General features: G+C 31.3%; 1 protein-coding gene across 1 annotated transcript; it reads right to left on the minus strand.

Annotated features, from left to right (window-relative positions):
* Positions 1–469: 469 nt before the first annotated feature.
* On the minus strand, positions 470–16,764 carry LOC143085590 (long-chain fatty acid transport protein 6-like). The gene is made up of 11 exons (XM_076262044.1): positions 16,694–16,764; positions 13,262–13,620; positions 11,363–11,473; positions 10,478–10,693; positions 7,109–7,270; positions 5,876–6,000; positions 4,367–4,558; positions 3,659–3,752; positions 3,117–3,315; positions 2,565–2,662; positions 470–1,415 (listed from the first exon to the last, which is right to left on the minus strand). Exons 2-11 carry the CDS (start codon positions 13,617–13,619, stop codon positions 1,093–1,095), a joined length of 1,878 nt encoding a protein of 625 aa, XP_076118159.1. The 5' UTR covers position 13,620; positions 16,694–16,764; the 3' UTR covers positions 470–1,092.
* Between the last annotated feature and the right edge of the window lie 3,266 nt (positions 16,765–20,030).

A 20,030-nucleotide genomic window follows, 5' to 3' on the forward strand; every position in this document is an offset into this window, starting at 1 on the left:
CAAGTGTATTCGTTTGAAGAGTACGACTGCTATGCAAAATTTATTGGTTTGACTTTGCAGAATGCATACATCACAAGCAGCAATGTTTAGTACGACCATATATTCAAGATGTTTAATTCAATGTATCGGGTAGGGAGAGTTTAACTTTCTATACATTAAACGTACATTGCAAAACTATTTGAGGGGTCTGCATGTTACTTGTAGGAAGGGGAATTTCAGCTCGAATTCAGCATAGTACCATTTTTTAATGTCAGTAAATTTTATACTCGGTCAACTACCAATGTAGAACAAATCTATTGTATAATTTATTATCTATTCGTTCTCGTCCTGATTATGCAAGAAATGATGTCCATTGTACGTTAAGCGAGTACCAATCAATAAATCAGATATCTTTCTAAACCAAACGAATTCTAACAATAAAATTTAGGCAAACGTATACACGACAATTTTATACAAGTCAAATACTGTATACAAATTGAAAGCCATTTATAAAGTCTTCAATACTAACATAAATTGAATACTGTTCAATATAACATTAAGGGGAATGTGAAAACCTAACATACATGTAAAAATAGTTGACTATCCAAAGATACAAAACATTCGAGAACATAACATTAATAGGGCATGATCAAAAGGAAGCATAGATAATCAGTTCATCTATAAGATCCCATGCCAAATTTGATATATATCATTCATCAAGTACGTACACTGGAGTCTTCAAATACACACGTAAGGAGGAACAAAACAAAATAATTATTAAAAGCTGCATATAATGTCAACTAAGGCTTTTTTCAAGTGCATTTACACAGATTATAACTTGAAAGTGTATTTTTGATTGAATAATCTATCCAAGTAATCCTACCGTTGCAGACTCACTTAATATTGTGACACATGCATGATATCCTCGAATAACCCAAAGTAGCTATTCCGATCCAGTGATATTCAGTACAAATGTGGTACCAACTAAAATATGGATAGTTAATTTTTGCCAACACATTTTAGCATGCTACATTTAAAAGAAATTAACAAATATTTGAAATTATAGTCTTAACGATAGCAATTTGAAGACACATTATACAGGTATCATATTCGTTAAAAATTAATATGTTTATCGATGATGTTTGAATATATGTTTTTATCAATTTGACAGTACTTTTTATGTCTTATATCAAAATAATAAATTGGTTCCATTGTCAAGTTGATGTCAAAACCTTCTCTTTTAAGCGTAGTCTTCATTTGTTTGAAAGTTGAGGTAATATCTAGAAAGCGAGTAAATCGTAAGAATCTTGGAATAGCATATCCAGCTAGCTGTGTTCTACATTGTTCCATTATTTTACAAACCATTTCTTCAGTCGGTTCGAAATTGTCAGAATCAACCAAATGTATTGTTGCCATCCCAGCTCTGCCTTCACAGCCTGAATTATCAACATACAAAATATAAGCTGTTATAAGATAATTGTTTGTAGTAACAAAGATGTTAAATTTAAATTAGCAGTTAAAAAGATTTTACACAACATAAATAACAAAAAAACGAACTCCGCGAAAAACCCTAAACGAAAAGTCCCTTAGCAAATGGCAAAAAACAAAAGCCCAAACACTTCAATCGAATGGATAACAATCGTCGAATTCCTGACTTGGTACAGAATAAATTCCTGATTTGTTGATATATCGATTTTGTCATCTTCCTTTATGTGGCTTAATGCGGATTTGAGTGTCAAGGGATGAATGCATAGAAGACGCTTACGTATGACGTACATAATATAAGCATGGTATTTTTGGCATACTCAGTCGTGCTTGTTTTTAATTTCATGCAATTTCCTCAGCTTTCGTTTAGTTTTTTACTCCGAGCTGCCTATTATATATTGGTTTGTGAGATTTGAACATCGGTACAATACTGTTGCCGGTACCTTGCCCAATACCATCAACAGAAGTTGTCATAGCAAAGAGAAGAACAAAAATTATATTATCATTACGAACTGTGTATTAGAACAGTAACATTTATATTAACACGGAACATCATCCTTCTGTTTTTGGAGAGCATTAGTTGTATTGTAGTATTACGCATATACACCTATAAAATATAAGTAGACTATACAAAGAATGCGTTATATATTCTTCTTCATAGTTTCTAAAGTTGAAAGTTAAAAACCAGTAAAAAACGATCGCATCATTACGACTAGTTTTCTTTTTAAGTTCCTTGGATATCTAAAAATGTGCTGACAGATCTCATGTGTATATGTACTTTGATAAATCAATATATTAATATGTAGAATAATGACGTTCATCTACCAGTAATTCTTAGTGTTGCCCAAGTGCTTAGCCCTAAATGTCGCAAATAAACTAAATGCCTTTTAATTTGATTTACAGTCCTGGTATTTTGCTCTTAAATTCATATCCAGTCCAGATCTCATATATATAAACATATACTGTCCATGAAAATCAAACTGATCTACGTCATTTGTTGCTTGAACAATACCATTTGATGAAACCTTATCCTAGGATGAGTGCAAAGATAACACAAGGAAAATGACATAAGGCATGTCATTTAAGCTGACAATATTTACCTGGCACCGTAACACCATATACACAAGTATCTGCTACAAACGATAGCTCAGAAATAGTGTTAGCGACTTCAGTAGTTGATACATTTTCACCTTTCCATCTATAAAATAAATAAATATAAAGGTTAGCTAAGATAAAGTAACTTATCAGTAGTGGACACTTTAAAACTTTTCAACCTCAAAATCAAATTAATTATAATCATCAACCATCATGTTCAAAACAGAAAGCGTGCAATGCGATATGGGTTTTGCTAATTGTTTAAGACGATGATATAAATAGTGTTGATCACCTTCTACAAAAAATGTACGTCATTTGCAATTGTACCACATTTTCTTTTTTTCTATATACATAGGAATATATCCATAGCTTTTTAAAATTATTTTATATTGTGGATTATGATTTTGAAAGATAGCAGGGTTAGAGTAAGTATAACCGGATGACACAATGTGGTTTCTACAGTGAAATTAATTGAACACATACGTACATTAAAATGATGTTCAAATAAAAGGAAAGAGACAGATACATGTATGGCATATCACTCCCACTTGTCTTACCTAAATGTATCTCCAAGTCTGTCATAAAAGTATACATAATAATCCTTGTCAATGTAGAGCAAGTCGCCAGAATTGATGTATTTATCCCCATCTTTAAATACATTATATAGGAATCTTTTTTTATTTTCTTCTTCTTTGTTTTTGTATCCCTCAGTAGGCATTCGCTTATCAAATCTGATTATCAAAAGTCCAGGCTCACCTACAATATAAGAGTGCCTTACTCGATCATCACAAACGGAAATAAAAAATCAGCCTCAACATTGTGTTTCTCAACAGAAACTAATATATAATATTATTAAGTTCGATAAGGCCCTTATACGGTCCCTTATGTTTAGATTAAATTTTAAATTTAACATTGATCAATATCAGCATAAATTAAAGATAAAACAATGTCTAAATAAGACATGTCTTATTGTTGAAAATTAATGTATAAGCGTTATTCAAAACAAAATTCTGCAATTATAAAGCAAATTAACTGTGTCTTTCTCGGTAATAAACTAGACAAACAGATTTCTTTTTAGCATCAAATAATGAATGCTCACCCGTATCAACTGGAACACATCTGCCTTTATCATTACGGACAGGTTGATTAGCATCAGAGTCGAACTTGATAAATGCTATTGGAAGTAACATTTTCTGAGGAGAAAAAAATCTCTAGACTTTAACTTACAAAATTGATTCGAAAACTTGAATTTTGTTTTTAGATAAATTAAAAAGTATTGAGAATGTGATTTAAAAATATTCTAGCAACGAATACTAAGTAACAAAACTATAATCCCGAAAGGTACATGTTCTTATCTAAATGCATATATAATATGTACATAACCACAAAGCCAAGGAATAATGTAGTTATGCTTGTCAATCTTATATACGTATTCACTAAATTTTACATTTGTAGTTGTTCTTGTGAGTGTGTAGATTGTCAAATAGGTTCTTTTAAAGACCAATGGTCTGTTTTACTTTTTGTATTGGATTGATATACAATAAACATGCATATGTGCACGTGTAATTTTGATAAAGATAACTTTTCACACAGTTACATGTATAATAATCAAATGTACACGAGTTAGAATACGTATTGTTCAATTTAAGTGATCTTGATGGGCAGTATGCAATATGCACTCATAAAACAATACACTATGATTTTGTAAAAGAAAATTGAAATTAATATAAAATATTAAATGTATAATGTATAATCTATAGAATTATCCTATTACCAAAACCATCCTATCAATACTACATATTCATACCAATAGAGGTGTTATCCGTCCAGTTGCTCCAACTTCATTGAAGAGATTACCAAAGCCAAATGAAAGTTCTGTAGCACCATAAATCTCTATAATATTGTCTATCTTAAAACGGGTCTGGAATGCACTCCATATATCTTTTCTTAAACCGTTTCCAATGGCAGCCTTTACTGAATGTTCTGCATCATGTGCGCTCTATAATTAAATATCAAGATCGATTTTGGTAGATATAGACAATGTTTTTTTTACTGTAAAGTGTTTTTGAGAAAAGTTTGACAAAACAGGCCTAGTTTGTTTGAGATTGTTGATTGGACATGGAGTATATATGAAAAATAAAAAGGACTGCAAAGATGCATATCAGCATATTTTCCAATGATAAATTCTACTTGGAATTAAATGTATATAAAAAGGAAAATAACTCTTTATAAATCAAATGCTCTCTTAAGGTAGATTCATGGTATACCGCCATCTTGGATTGAACAATCACAGTAAAAAATCGGTCTAGTTATTTGCCTAAATCTGCAAATTTGGAGACAGATTTGCAATTTGATGGTTAGACTGTTTAATAATATAAAGAAAACTTGGCAATTTATTGTATAATTCAAAATAATTAAACAAATATCATTTTATTTTGCTTTTTGAATCATTTTTTTCAAATGAGCCATTTAAGGGAAGATAACTCTTTTAGTAAAAAATTTATACTGGACAGATAGGGAATTTTTTTCTTTTTACTTGTAGCAAGAAAACAAGTTCGGTGACACCATTTTTTCTTTTTATTTTCTTAAAACATATTACAAAACCTATCTTTTCACAATTTATTTCAAAATTCTATCTCATAGATTATTTTTTATGCACACAATTGTGTTTTTCAATTAACAATCTAACCAAATTTAGGCAATTTTCAACGACTCATAGCTTGAAAAATAGCACGGTGACCCCTACTTTTTATTATATTTTTGAAAAGAGCATATTAAAATCTTCATTCTGGCTAAGTATAAGAAAATTCTGTCTCAAAAAAGATTTACTTATGATCTACCTTAAAGCGTTTCTGGTTTTAACCTTATCAGGAAAACTCAAAAACAATATATGGAAGCCAAGGATGTATAAGTACGTTACTTAAATTATCAATTTATTCAACGACAATTTGAAACACTCGATGTTCATGACCAGGATCTAGTTTCAGAAAACGGTTTAAATAACTGATTAGTAAAAATGATAGAAGATAATTTGAAGAATGTTTTTAAAGTTGATAAAGTACACAAATTAATAAACCGATCGGGAAAGCTGCTGAACGTTTTCTAAATTTGGTATCATTAGAATCTGCCTAAAGTTGGAATTAACAATTCTTATGAGTAAACACCCATTCTAGATTTATTTCGAAGGCTCTGGGTTTGAAATCGTCGAACGAAATGATGCAGGTAGCAACTATAGTAAAGTAAAAAAATGGAAACAGAGTACTCAAAATCTTTAACAGAGACAGTTTACCTGCCGAATAAATCCCATAGGACCTACCTTTGGGGTATTAACCAAGTACCGACACATTTCTCCTATGTACTGAATTATGGTAACATTATGCTGATGACATTCCTGAAAAAACCTGCTAGCAGAAAATCTTTCCGAGAGGACCATTGTTATTCCTTAAAAGTAAAGTAAGTCGCATTTTATATAAAATAAAAAAAAATAATCATGAACGTTATCCCTCGATATCTCATGAACTTCAATTAACTGGATATCTCCCTTCAAGTTTTTAGAATAATAACTGTTCAAAACATTGCTTTAGGGTGCTCGGGTGTCTTCCTCCATCTTGGATTTTGAAGAAGCAGATAACTTTAGTCTAGCTATTTGATGAAATGTGCAAATTTTGAGAGTTGTATGTAATTTATGTAAAAGACTTTTGATGTAAATATAGAAAATTGTGTGTTTTATCATAATTACAGTTGTAATTGCTCAAAAACACCTTGTTTGTGTTTGATTAGATTTATTTTCAACTTTGACAAATAAGGGGAGATAACTCAGATAAAGTAATTTTTATAATAAAAAGTGTTATGAATTTACCTATTTTGATATGTAGCAAGAAAACAAGTTCGGTGACCCCATTTTTTCTTTTTCTTATCTGAAAGCATGTTATAAGAGCATTATTCTCACATTTTATCTTAAAGTTCTAATAGTACGTTTTCTTTTCATCACAAAAAATTTGATTTTCCATGCATAATCTATACAAAATCTGACAATTTTGCACAACCTGTAGCGTGAAAAAAGAAGACGGTGACCCATGCTTTTTAATATAATTTATTTTTTATAAAAGCATGATAAAAACTTCATTTTGACAAGTAATCAAAAAATTCTATCAATTTTAATTAAGACGCCGTAGCCACCTTAAATGATAGATTAAATACGATTTCACATGAAACCTCAAAATATAAACAGGCTTTAAAAAAGAGCAACATCAATCCAAACAAACGCATCTGATATTTTAAAACACTTACAAATTAAAACATTACAAGCTTAATCAAATATTTTATCTGCATACCTACCCATTTGCAACAATATTTGTAATTCGAAATATCTTTTTTATTTGCAGTTTGGTTTATTAATAACTTAAGTTTGCTAAAAACATTGTTGTTCATATCATGAAAACTTGTCTGATACAATTTCACCTTATTCTTGTTGCACCAAATACAATGCTCAAACAAGCATTATAATCATCAAATTTAAGTGTTTTGGAAATATAATATCATGTCTTACCATATCTTCTTATAGATCCGACTCCAAACATTGATCCAGCAGAGTGGTAAAGGGGAAGACATGTGTAGAGGATATCATCTGAAGTAGTACTGGTTCTGTAAGCCAATAGGAATCCAGCAAATAAACATTTTAAATGTGTCACAATGACTGGTTTTGGTAAACCTACAAAAAAAAACCACATATCATTTACACTATATATTAAAAGATCAGGAATAAGAGGGGTTAAAAAATCCGTAAAAAAGTTCTATAAGAGAGTCATTTGAAATAATTCGAATTATAGAATAAAATCCTGTTTTGCTGTAGGGAACACGGTTACCCTACTAGTATATATCTGCCATGGGAGATAATTGACTTACATTTTCTAAATTTACCACTTTTTATAATAACAAGAGGCTGTCACAACGACAGCAAACCGGATTTATTAACATTTATTTGTGTCCTGGCAATATCACAAGAACCATTACTGATGAATGGTGAAAGTGAAAATCGTCAATATCAAATTTGACCTCCATTTTGTCATCAGTATCAACATATTAAAATTTGAAAAGCTTAGATTGAATGGTTCATGAGTAAATGCAACAACGTGAATGGAAACGCCATTTTACGATCTTTCAAGAACCATAACTCCTGAACGGTAAAAGTCAAAATCGTCATTATTGAACTTGACCTCTATTTTGTCATCAGTAACAACATATTAAAATTTCAAAAGCTTTGGTTGAATGGTTCATGAGAAAATGCACGGACACGACGGGAAACACCATTTTTCAATCTTTCAAGAACCATAACTCCTGAACGGTAAAAGTCAAAATTGTCATTATTGAACTTGACCTCCATTTTGTCATCAGTAACAGCATATTAAAATTTCAGAAGCTTTGGTAGAACAGTTCATGCATAAATGCACGGACACGACTGGAAACTCCATTTTTCAATCTTTCAAGAACCATAACTCCTGAACGGTAAAAGTCAAATTCGTCATTATTGATCTTGACCTCCATTCTGTCATTAGTAACAACATATTAAAATTTGGGAAGCTTTGGTAGAACAGTTCATGCGTTAATGCACGGACACGACTGGAAACTCCATTTTTCAATCTTTCAAGAACCATAACTCCTGAACGGTAAAAGTCAAAATCGCCATTATTGAACTTGACCTTCGTATAGTTGTCAGTAATAACATATTTAAATTTTAAAAGCTTTGGTTGAAGGGTTCATGAGTTAATGCACGGACAACATTTGATTGCCGCCCGCCCGCCCATCCGCCCGCCGTACATCCCAAATCAATAACCGACATTTTTGTAACAAAAATCCGGTTAAAAACCTTGACAAAACATGTATGTGTGGTATAAGTACGTTAGTATTTTAAATTTCTGTTTTAAAAAGAACTCAAATAGTATCATGACCAACTTTCAATGGAGCTTTTTTTTTATGGTACTCATGCTAACCGTCATTTTACACAACAAGTCTTTTCGAATAATTCTCTAGAACATATTTCAGTCGGTTTTAAACTGTATATGGTAAATATGGAACACTCAGAAACGTGTCCTTCCCCCCAAACGTGTTCGATTCCCCCAAACATGTCTAGTTGAAAACTGCGCCAAAGCGTGTCATTTGTATAAACGTCCAAACGTGTCCATTTCTCAACTAACCCCCAAACGTGTCCAATCCCCAAAACGTGTCCATATCAAGCGTTATTTGGTTATTGCTATTTCATTAACGTATACTAATTTTACCATTTCATTAAAAATATACATAAGCACGTTAGTACTTTTTCAAAACGGAAGAATTAAACTGGCTTAAAGTGGGGGCGTCATTTCTACTATTTCGTTTGTAAGTTGTAAGAAAACATGTTGAGTTAAACAGTACAGTTAACGGGTCAAAGTGTCCCTTTCTCTGCGCGTTAAGACTTTAATGTTCTCTCTAATTATGCATGAAATACTGACAACTGGACAATTCGCAATCAACAGTCTAAAGTTAATTTATTCAGTAGAACTGAAAAAACATTAAAACTTGTATGTTTTCTCTAATTTGAATGAAATACTTGCAACTGGACAATATGCAACCAGCAGTCTAGAGTTTATCTTAACAAAAGAACAGTAAAAACATTAAAACATGTATGTTAAAATGTAAAAAAAAAAAACCAGGTAGCCTATGTTCTCTCTAAATAGAACTGCAAAAACATTAAAACTTGTATGTTCTCTCTAAATATGCATGACATACTTGCAACTGGACAATACGCGATCATCAGTTTAAAGTTTAGTTTAAAGTTAATGTGTACAGTACAACTGTAAAAACATTAAAACTTGCAAAACTATTGTGCGCTCTAAATATGCATAAAGTACTTGCAACTGGACAATACGTAATCAACATTCAAAAGTTTATTTATACACTACAAAATAAATTTGCATTTAAAACCGGCGTTGATCACATAACAGTAATATTCATAAAAAAAAGAATCTATAAAACTTATGCATGAAATATTTGGCACTGGACGTTATGTTTCTTATCGTGTGTCTTTAGTGATGGTGGAAACCTAAAATTTATTAAAAAACAGGATAACAAGTTTATAATTTGATTGGCTTTTGAAATACACACAAACTATTGACAGAAGTAAAAAAAAATAATACTTTTAAAACCCCGCCATGCAATATTCGGATAAATATAAAAGGCATCATCGGAGTTTATAAGTACAAAATAATTATCAAAGTTAAGTAAACGATTAATTCAACTCCAGAACTATGTGAATGTTCGCACTAAACGAATATGAAATACTTGCAACTGGACAATAAACAACTGCAGTCAAAGTTACTTAATAATAACAGATTAATTTTGCAATTATTATAATCATTAAAAACCTACATCGAACTAACTTAATCTGATAAATGACATCTTCATCACGTGTGTCTCCCATCATAGAATTGCCGTAAACGTTATCAGCGATTTTATTTAAGAGATACATGTAAAAGCGCTAAAAGACGTGTAACGTTTTGGAGTTAAATATTGGACACGATTTGGCGAATAACAATTATCGGAAACGTTTTGGGGTTATGAAATCGGACACGTTTGGGAAATATTGTACATTTCGGACACGTTTAGGGAGAAAAGACACGTTTGGGAGAATCGGACACGTTTGGGGGGAAGGACACGTTTGGGAGTGTTACAAATATACACACTGCAGTTATTCAAAGACAAATAAAGAAAAATAATACTGTAACCTTACATCCAATCACAGCGCTTCTAAATTGACTTCCCGCACCTATTTTGTATACAAAAGGCCAATCTACAGACTGGAAAATGTAATACCAATTTTTCACTGTATGTGTACATACAATGTAATATTACCATGCAGACCTAAGGCTTACCGAAAACATACCTGTTGTACCCGACGTGAAAATTAAACAATTAGTAGACATCACTGTGACGTTTGATCTCATAGAACGTGGTATTCGATCTTCTGGTGCTGCCTTCAATTCTAAGTTTAAGCGTCTAAATCTCGAAGGAATTTCGACTTCCGATGAATCAAAAGTGTACAAGTCGATGGTTTCTAAGTCCTCAGCGATATCTTCTATTGCTGCATACAGTTCGGGACCTAAAAATTTATAAAGTTTGGTTACAAAGTGTACACTATTGAATGCAAATTACATACATTCTATGATGCGAATACTAAACAAATAAACAAAAATACCAAATGAATCAAACGAATGGAAAACTACTGTCATGATGATGATGTATGGCATTATATCATCCAATTGCCAGTTAAATACATATGCAAAATAAGAACATAGCAATGCAATCTGTTGTGGACTGACCGATATTTCAACCTGTAAGTGGACAAGGATAAAATGTCACCTACACATTATTCTGATTTAGGGAATAAGTCTCTGTTCTAACTCCCACATCACGTGTTTTGTGGAGAAGAAGCTAAATATACTAATTATTTGGTTTGACCAGAATTCAGATTCTATACATGACCTTCCGCACTATAGGCGATCATGTTAATATATAACTACTACCAGACCAAGGTGGTTTCGAATACCAAGGGCATATTATTTTACGTAGAATTGAAATGAAGACACTGGAATATTTTGTTAAAAGTTAAAAGACACGTTTTAAGAGAACAACATTATTCTCTGATTTCTGGCTACTAATTTTTTACAGTCCCCTTTATGGTCAACCAATAACTGTTTGTTTATGTGTTCCTATTTTTGTGTCCATTTTTCTTTGTAAAATGCTACCTTAATTGATGAATAATCTTTACCTGAGTTAAAAAATACTGCTTTGGCTTCACTTGAAATTATACTGTGAAGAAGGGGCTTCTTTCTTTGGTTAAAATTTAGGAAAGCAACTTCAACTCCAATTTTCTCAAAGCCTGTTAATTAGAAATGCAACAAATAAATTTGCATACAATTTTGTCAATCAAAACATAATGTTTACTTAACCCTTGCAGAGGAATGAATAATTTTATTGCAGAAGCAAACATAATGATAAATAGAAAAATAACATAATATATAATGACAATAATGACAGTAAACAAACAGAGAACAACACAATAAGGTGAATATGGTCATAACAAGCACAGAACTACAACTGTTACAATGTAAGCAATGCTAATTTGTGATCTTAACTTCCATGCCGCATAAAGAAATTTACACAATTTCTTAATTAATTTTTTGAGCTAGCCTGTAAAAGAAATACCAGCTTTCTATTTAGGTGGCCATGAACAGTAATATGTTAGTAAAAAAGTAGCCTCAATGATCTAAAAGCAGGACATACTAAAACAAAATGGTACTTATTTTCAATACAATTTATATGACAGTATATACATATACGATTTTCTCTTACAATATTGTCAAAACGACCAACTTCAATATTTAGTTTTAATGTTCCACTACGTAGTTTGGTCAGTATATTACTATTACAATCATGCTTTATGAAATCTTCTAAACAAAACTCATTTTCAATTTCCTATATAAACACAGTTTTTAACAATAGTTCAAAATAGCAAACCAGTTCCGGTAGTATTGATCATTTATACGACATTTTATATATTCAAATGTAACATTAGTCAATTTACTGTGCTTTTGATCAGTCCATGAAACATAATTGAAACCCAGTTTCTCTTGCCATTTAAGGCATCAATGCGTAAGAGGTTATAAATACGATATACCATATTAGGTTTATCATATATATTATATGCAACCAAAACTTTATAATTCTATGTTTCCTTAAAATGAACATACTAGGTAGATGACCAAGTTCACCACATAAAAAGACGATTGGTACATTTTTACCAAGCTTAAATATAATGCAACGAAAACGATTATGAACGATTTCAGTTTCATTGGCTCGATGAAATCCCTAAATTTCAGACGCATAGTTAAGTATAGAGGCCACCATACTGTTAAACACAAAAATGCTTGACAATGTTCAATATAAACTCTCTTGAGAGTGTCGAATAAGGAAGGAAGTGCCCTTACTCCTTGTTGAGAAATCCTTTTCTTTGAGTGCAAGAACTTTCCGTTGAAATGAAGTAACATGCCTAAGTATACATAAGAGTTAATAATTTCCAGCTCCTGGTTGTGAAAGAAAAAGCGGTTATTAACAGGTTGCCTAAAAATGACTACTTTTGTCTTGTCGGTATTAATAGTAATATTCCACTTCCTAGCTCACCTGGCCCGAAGTACAGTATATAGATAAGCTTTTAATTTGGCTTCAAATTAATTGTTTGGAATACAAACTTTGTAATCAAACTTTACACTAATGGTGATACAGAAACACAAATGAGCAAGGCTATTATTTCAACTTGACTTGTTGCCATGAAAACTCATCAAATATTAAATTTGTTTTCATTTTCTGAATAAATTTAACCTTAATAATGTAAGGGCAATTATAAAATAGGTTTTGTATAGCTTGTTGTTCGGTGTGAGCCAAGGCTCCGTGTTGGAGGCCGTACTTTGACCTATAATGGTTTACTTTTTTAAAATTGTTATTTGGATGGAGAGTTGTCTCATTGGTACTCACACCACATCTTCCTATATCTATTTGGTAACTCTTAGATTTGCTCTCTTCACGTATGCCTCAAAAACCAGACAAAACATTTAAAAAAAATACAATCTTCAAAGACATTTCTTTACACACAGATATTAAATGAGCTTACCAAACCAAGTCCATACAAAAGCAGGTTCATTATATACCATTATGGCCACCGTATCACCTTGCTTCAACCCAAGACCCAAAGCCACGTTTGCCACTTTATTTGCCATTTTGTCCACTTCTGTAAAACTGTATGACCTCCCTTTATGAATTATCATCGGCTTGTGACAAAACTTATCAGCTGTTCTCTCAAATAAATCTATAGGTAATTCTTTTTTCCTCTTGCTTTTTTCAATTTGGATAACAGTTTTTATAGCAATTGATAGAAACTTGATATCTCCATATAACCATGGAAATTTTATCCGTATCAGCAGATACAGAGCTCCTAATGCACCCAAACATGCTGTCAGAAACTTTAACATCCTAAAACGAAAAATGTATAATAACAATTTAATCTCATCAAATTGATATTGGGTCTGATGACTAAAACGGAAATCATATATGTACAGACTTACAGTACCTGGCCAAAAGTATTTGTCACCTGCATTATTTTGCTATATATTTCATACAAAAACATTATTTTTTTTTAATATTTTGAAGGCATTTATGGCTGGATTTTTATCAACATTCAAAGGACGTAGAATTATCTCAAGTATGTTGGTTTATTTGGTAATAGTTTGTCTGCATGTGTTTTTGTTTTCTCTTGATGTGAACACATACAATATTTTTTTATAATTTAATTTGGTTGAATATATATATATATATATATATATATATATATATTCTATACAGAAAATATTATTTGTGTTTATCTTGTGAAAAAATCAAAATGATCCTAAAAAAAAATATAACCAAATAAACAAATAAACCTGTGACAATTCTGCTTCTATTAGTACTAGGTTGCTTAAAATCAAACCAAAAATTACCCCAAAATATCTTTTTGAAAAAAATGTAGTTTATATACAAAATATAGCGAAAAATCTCAAGTGAAAAATAGTTATCATGGTTATGGCCACACTCTGCATGTGGTATGTTGTCTTTTATTTTCGTCAAATAATTGTTATTTTTTTTATTTGAATTATAAAGTGGTAAGTTGACTCTGATCTATGATAAATTGTATCTTTATATATATCTTTAACTGACAATGGGTTAAAACTAAACTATTATACAGAATAATGGGTAAAAAATTCAAAAACAAACATTGAAACAGTGAATAATGAAGTACACATGAACTAAATTTGAGGAGTCGAAAATAATATGCCAGAAACTAAATAATAAAGAAAATTTCCATAATAAATTATATACAAGATATAAAAAATCATCATAATGTGAATATGTATTCAATATCATTTAATTTATTTTATTCATCAACTGTCTTATAAAAAAACCATTGAATTGTCAACTTGTTAAGAATTTACCGATGAATCTGTTATTATATTATATATATATATATATATATATATATATATATATATATATATATATATGTCGTGTACATTTTATTATTTTGTACAGGTAATTATTTGTACAAACATTTTATACAAGTAATTACTTGTATGAAGCCATCATACAGGTTATTACTTGTACAAATATAATTGTACAGGTAATTACCTGTACAATTTTTGTGGAGAAAAAGATAATAACTTGTACAACTCACTATTTTTAGTGATATTTGTTTCTTCTTATTTAAAACTATTATCTTTGAGTTTGTTAGTCTGAATTTTTTTTCAATTGTTTATTAGTATTGATTTTGAAGTTTACAGACGAACGACCGACGCAAAGAAATAACATAATCTAACATGACACCTTGAGCAAATTTAGCTAAACAGCTTGATGCCACTTACGGACTTCTGGTGAAAGTGACAACGCCGTTAAAAGCAAAAATAAATTGTAACCCTTCTACCATTTATTTTCAAATATAAATCATTACAAAAAGAAGCACAAATAAATTGTAACCCTTCTACCATTTATTTTCAAACATAAACCATTACAAAAAGTTGCATACATAATATCATATATTGGAAACAAAAGTCAAGCCTAGTAGATTAAATATTTTATTTGTTTGCACACGACAAGGAAGCATGACATCTGGAACTACACAACAAGTTCAATCTTTTGTCTTTACGTTTGCCTGTCTTACAGCCACCACGACAGCTGCAGTGAACATGGCCTTGGCCACAACTTACAGAAAGCAATTGTACATCTTTCCTGACGTTAACCTCAGCTTTTGCTCTTTCGACGGATCCCTGACTTTGAGGGTAACGTGCTTTACCATGCACTAATTATAGCTCTGGCCAAAGAAGTTTAAGTTCTGTAACTACATAAGACGTACATTCACTTCAATTATCACTTTGCAGAATATATGGAACTCCAAAAGGTAAAAAAAATGTCAGTGAGTTTGTAAGCCAATCCAGCTACTCTTTTTTGTCTTTTAATTGTGCAGTTCACTATATTTGGTGATCCTGGTAGTGCATGATCCACTTTTTTCTCAAAACACACTGTTCACACATCTGAAAGAAAAGTCTGATAATTTCTCTGCTGATATCGGAATTTTTTTTAACTCCTTATATAGCCTCGCTCCATGCTCAACTCCAGAATGTGCAGGTCTAATCAAAGGGTAAAGTTTATCTACTGTACAATAAAAAATTATTTCGTCTCCTTTGCGAATAATTTTTCAAGTCCTGCTACACTTAAAGCATCATACTGCCTTTAGAAATATCTTTGAATTCAGTCTTTTTGGAACTCAATTTTGCTTCTTTTACATAACTAAAAGTCTCTCTGTATCCTTCACATGTAAATATTGAATTATTAGAAGATTTATTATCATCACACAATTAAGTTATTTCATCATGAAATTTCTTTTCTATACTGTTTTCCAATTACAATTTAGTTTTGACTACTAAACTGAACAGTTTTGCTCACATATTTGTTATATAAAATGTACTCACACATTGAAAGTTTTTTTTGCTAATTTATAAATTATTTGTTAATAGAGAAACGATTTGTTGTGAATTTTAATTAGACCAAGGTAAAATAACGATTTGTACAAGTTATTATCTTTTTCTCAGTAAAAATTGTACTAGTAATTACTTGTACAACTGAATTTGTACAATAACCTGTATGATGGGTCCATACAAGTCATTACTTGTATAAAATGTTTGTACAGGTGATAACCTGTACAAAATAATAACATGTACACGACATACATGTATATGTATTTCTGTAAATGAAAAAGTAGAGTTTCCAATTTTTGTACTTGTCGATAAACTTAAATGTGCGTTCCATACAATCATACTTGGTATAATAACATGAATAACAACTAACGATAAAAATACATTACACACGGGAGAAGATTAACGTTTAATCTATGCACAAACATGTCACATCATGAACTAGTTGCATAAATGAAATGATAATATTTTGAATATTATAATTGCCCAATTTCTTATGCATGTGTTATCGTAATAATGTGTTCTCTTGCAAATGAGATATTTACCTTAGTAAGTACCCTCAATCGACCTTTGACCGTTAAGATATACGGTAAGCAGTAACTCTATCATGTATAAGGATAATTTACTCCTTTATACAATCAACATCCTGATTTAATGTACATGTCATTGTATACACTTTGAAAACTAATAATTATTCAATTAATGTTAGTTTTATTGAAACAAAATTAATTTACTTCGTCCAAGACCACCCTTGATTTTCGTATATAGTCCCTAGTGTTGAATGACAGTGGGTTACTTGCCATCAATTTTTATACCCCTACCAAATTTATTTCCCAATGTTTAATGCCTCAAATTGCAAATAGGGGGGGGGGGGGTGAAATTACACTGTAAAACAAATTTGGGTCCAGAACTTTAAGGGCATACGATACAGTTTTGAACCTGTATTTACAAGTTGATGAAAATTTGCATATAGGCTATTTTTTACCAGATTAAATCAAATATGTAATAAAAAATATACCTTCATGTGCTACTTTTAGAGTAACATGAGGTCGAAATTTTGTATATTTGCTCAAAATTCAGATTTGTGTCCGTATTTTCTTTTTCGAAAGAAAGAAATAACTTTTTTGTTTTAAAAGATAAGCACAAATTGTTTTTTGTTAAATAATCGGTAATTTCTGTATTTTGTAAGTATCATTAAAAATTATGCAATTTTTATTCCGAAATAACTCTATATTTATCAAATGTTCAAGAATAGAGGAAAAACGTCATTTTTTGCTGCATGTTTATCAAAATTTAAAAAATCGCGATATTTACAGTTTTATAAAATTTGGGTCACATAGTCTCCTTGCAAAATGAAACAAATTGCTGTTTTAAAAAATAGGGGTCAATGCACTCGTTTTCAAATTAAATCAGTTTGAATGATAAAAATCAGTCGAAAAATGCATCTTTTCCCGATATGTCATAGTTTGACGTCGCGAAACATAACATTTTACGTTAGCAACGTCATTACCTTCCCTGTAACTGTATCGTATGCCCTTAAAGGAAAGTAGTGATTTGGTCCAGCTGAAAAAGGTTTAAAATTAGCACTTCGGAAGCTGTCAAACGATTTCAAGACGCCCTAAACATGCTGAACATAAAATTGTCCATATTTTGAGTTAAAGCCGATGAAGTTTTCTATAATTTTGATATAATTTGTCCCAAAAGTAGTACAATACACTGTAAAAATTTCATGGAGAAAGCGCAGGTGGGATTTATTTAATTTTCATTTATGTTCTAAAAGAAATACAATGTACACTACGAAATAATTGTGGTCTCGGACCATATAAATGTATGCTGGTTAATAAAGGCGAAAAATTATGGCAAGCCGTGACTAGTGTATTGAGCTATACAGCAATTCTCATACTGCAATTCACTTTATGTAAAGCTATAAATGCAATTCGTCATCTTGCAATTGCGTTTGGAAAACTACTTGAGCGGCAATTTTATTTCTCTTTAAAATCATGTTTTTACTTTTTTACTTTTTTGTTCGAAAACAAGATTCGTTTATCTTAAGTTTGTATATTTCTAACTCATATTTACGATTTTGTTATTAGCATTTACAATAAAAAATCATGATGACCATTCAAACAATTATCTGTTAACATGGTTAAGTCCAAGATGTGATTCGTATATACGCATGTTACACCCACATTTTCGATTTTCAAAACTCATATTAACGACAAAAAATATGGAATTTTGATGTATTACAAAATGATTTTTTCATGGTATACCGACACTACAACTTCATGACTTACATTTCAGACCCATTGTGTCGGCAATTCTGTTGCTAGGTGTAATAAAGACTGCTTTAATTAGTACGACAACGTGATGGTAAAGAAAATTCCTGGGGTTAATATAGACTACTAATTATAGGCCGCAAATTTTGTCCGTAAAACGGAAAAAAATAAATTTGATGAAATACGCATTGGGGTCACACTTTGTACTGGCTTTAAGCACTTCGGGTTATTTAAAAAAAAGGTTATATTATGTAATTTTGAATTATAAACATAACTTAATAATTATAGGTATTTAGTAATCGCCCTCCTTCTGCTCATTACTTTGTTTCATTAGTCGAGATTACAGAAGAGGGTGACAGAGAGTGAATTAATACGACGAATTTAACTCCGAAACATGTTTATATGAATTGTTCAAGTTAGAAGCTTAATCAGTCGGTTGTCTTGTTTAAAATATCTGAGTTCTAGATTATTACAAAATGTATACCTATAACAAGAATGTTTCCCCAGTACACGGATACCCCATCCGCACTATCATTTTCTATGTTCCATGGACCGTGAAAATGGTGGAAAATCTCTAATTTGGCATTAAAATTAGAAAGGAACATGTGTACTAAGTTTCAATTTGATTGGAGTTCAACTTCATCAAAAACTACCTCGACCAAAAACTTTAACATGAAGCGGGACAGACGGACGAACAGAAAATCGGACGAGCAGACGGACGGACAGACCAGAAAACATAATGCCCATAATTGGGCCATAAAAATAAGATGTGGTATGCTTGCTAATGAGACAGATTCAGCTCTCAAGAGGAGACCACATGCCACAAAAATTAACAACTATGGGTCACCGTACGGCCTTCAACAACGCCGAACAAAAACCCATACCGCATAATCAGCAATAAAAAGCCCCGAAAAAAAAAAAAACAATTCAAACGAGAAAACTAACGCCCTAATATATGAACAAAATTACGAACAAAATCAAGAATATGTTACTGAGCAACAAACAATAACCACCGAATTACAGGATCCTGAACTGGGAAAGGAACATACATAACGTGACTTATACATTCACGAATCAAAAAGACACTCAATACAGATGTTACAGTACTCTCAGTACTCGCAGTTTCTGACAGCTTGTTCAAAGCAAATAACATATAAAATATCAGTCAGTGCATATCCAAGAACAAATGGAGACATGCATTTTGTATTTATTTATATATTTATTCAGAGGTTGACCTTGCTGACTAATGACTCAAAAATCATCCTAATGATGAGCACCGAATGAGTGCTTTTTGACTATTTTCGTTCGTTTTAATTATTTTGTGTATAATTGTTTGCTTGCCACACACCTGTCATTTTGTTCAAATCAATGATAAATGGGTCTCCGTCTCTACAGCAATTATGAACCAGAATGTATCCCCAGTACACGGATGCCCCATCCGCACTATCATTTTCTATGTTCAGTGGACCGTGAAAATGGGATAAATCTCTAATTTGGCATTAAAATTAAAAAGATCATATCATAGGGAACATTTTTACTAAGTTTCAAGTTGATTAGACCTCAACTTAACCAAAAACAACCTCGACCAAAAACTTTCACCTGAAGC

The sequence above is a fragment of the Mytilus galloprovincialis genome, chromosome 8 (genome assembly GCF_965363235.1).
Source record: "Mytilus galloprovincialis chromosome 8, xbMytGall1.hap1.1, whole genome shotgun sequence".
Lineage (NCBI taxonomy): Eukaryota > Metazoa > Mollusca > Bivalvia > Mytilida > Mytilidae > Mytilus > Mytilus galloprovincialis.

What these genes read in the sequence shown, in the direction of transcription:
- LOC143085590 (XM_076262044.1), bottom strand. Translation starts at nt 13,619, where the DNA reads ATGTTAAAGTTTCTGACAGCATGTTTGGGTGCATTAGGAGCTCTGTAT. An exon ending in ATGTGTTCCAGTTGATACGG is followed by an intron (nt 3,316 to 3,658) that starts GTGAGCATTCAT and finishes CTTATATTGTAG; the next exon opens with GTGAGCCTGGACTTTTGATA. An exon ending in ATATGGTGTTACGGTGCCAG is followed by an intron (nt 1,416 to 2,564) that starts GTAAATATTGTC and finishes TTGATAATTCAG; the next exon opens with GCTGTGAAGGCAGAGCTGGG.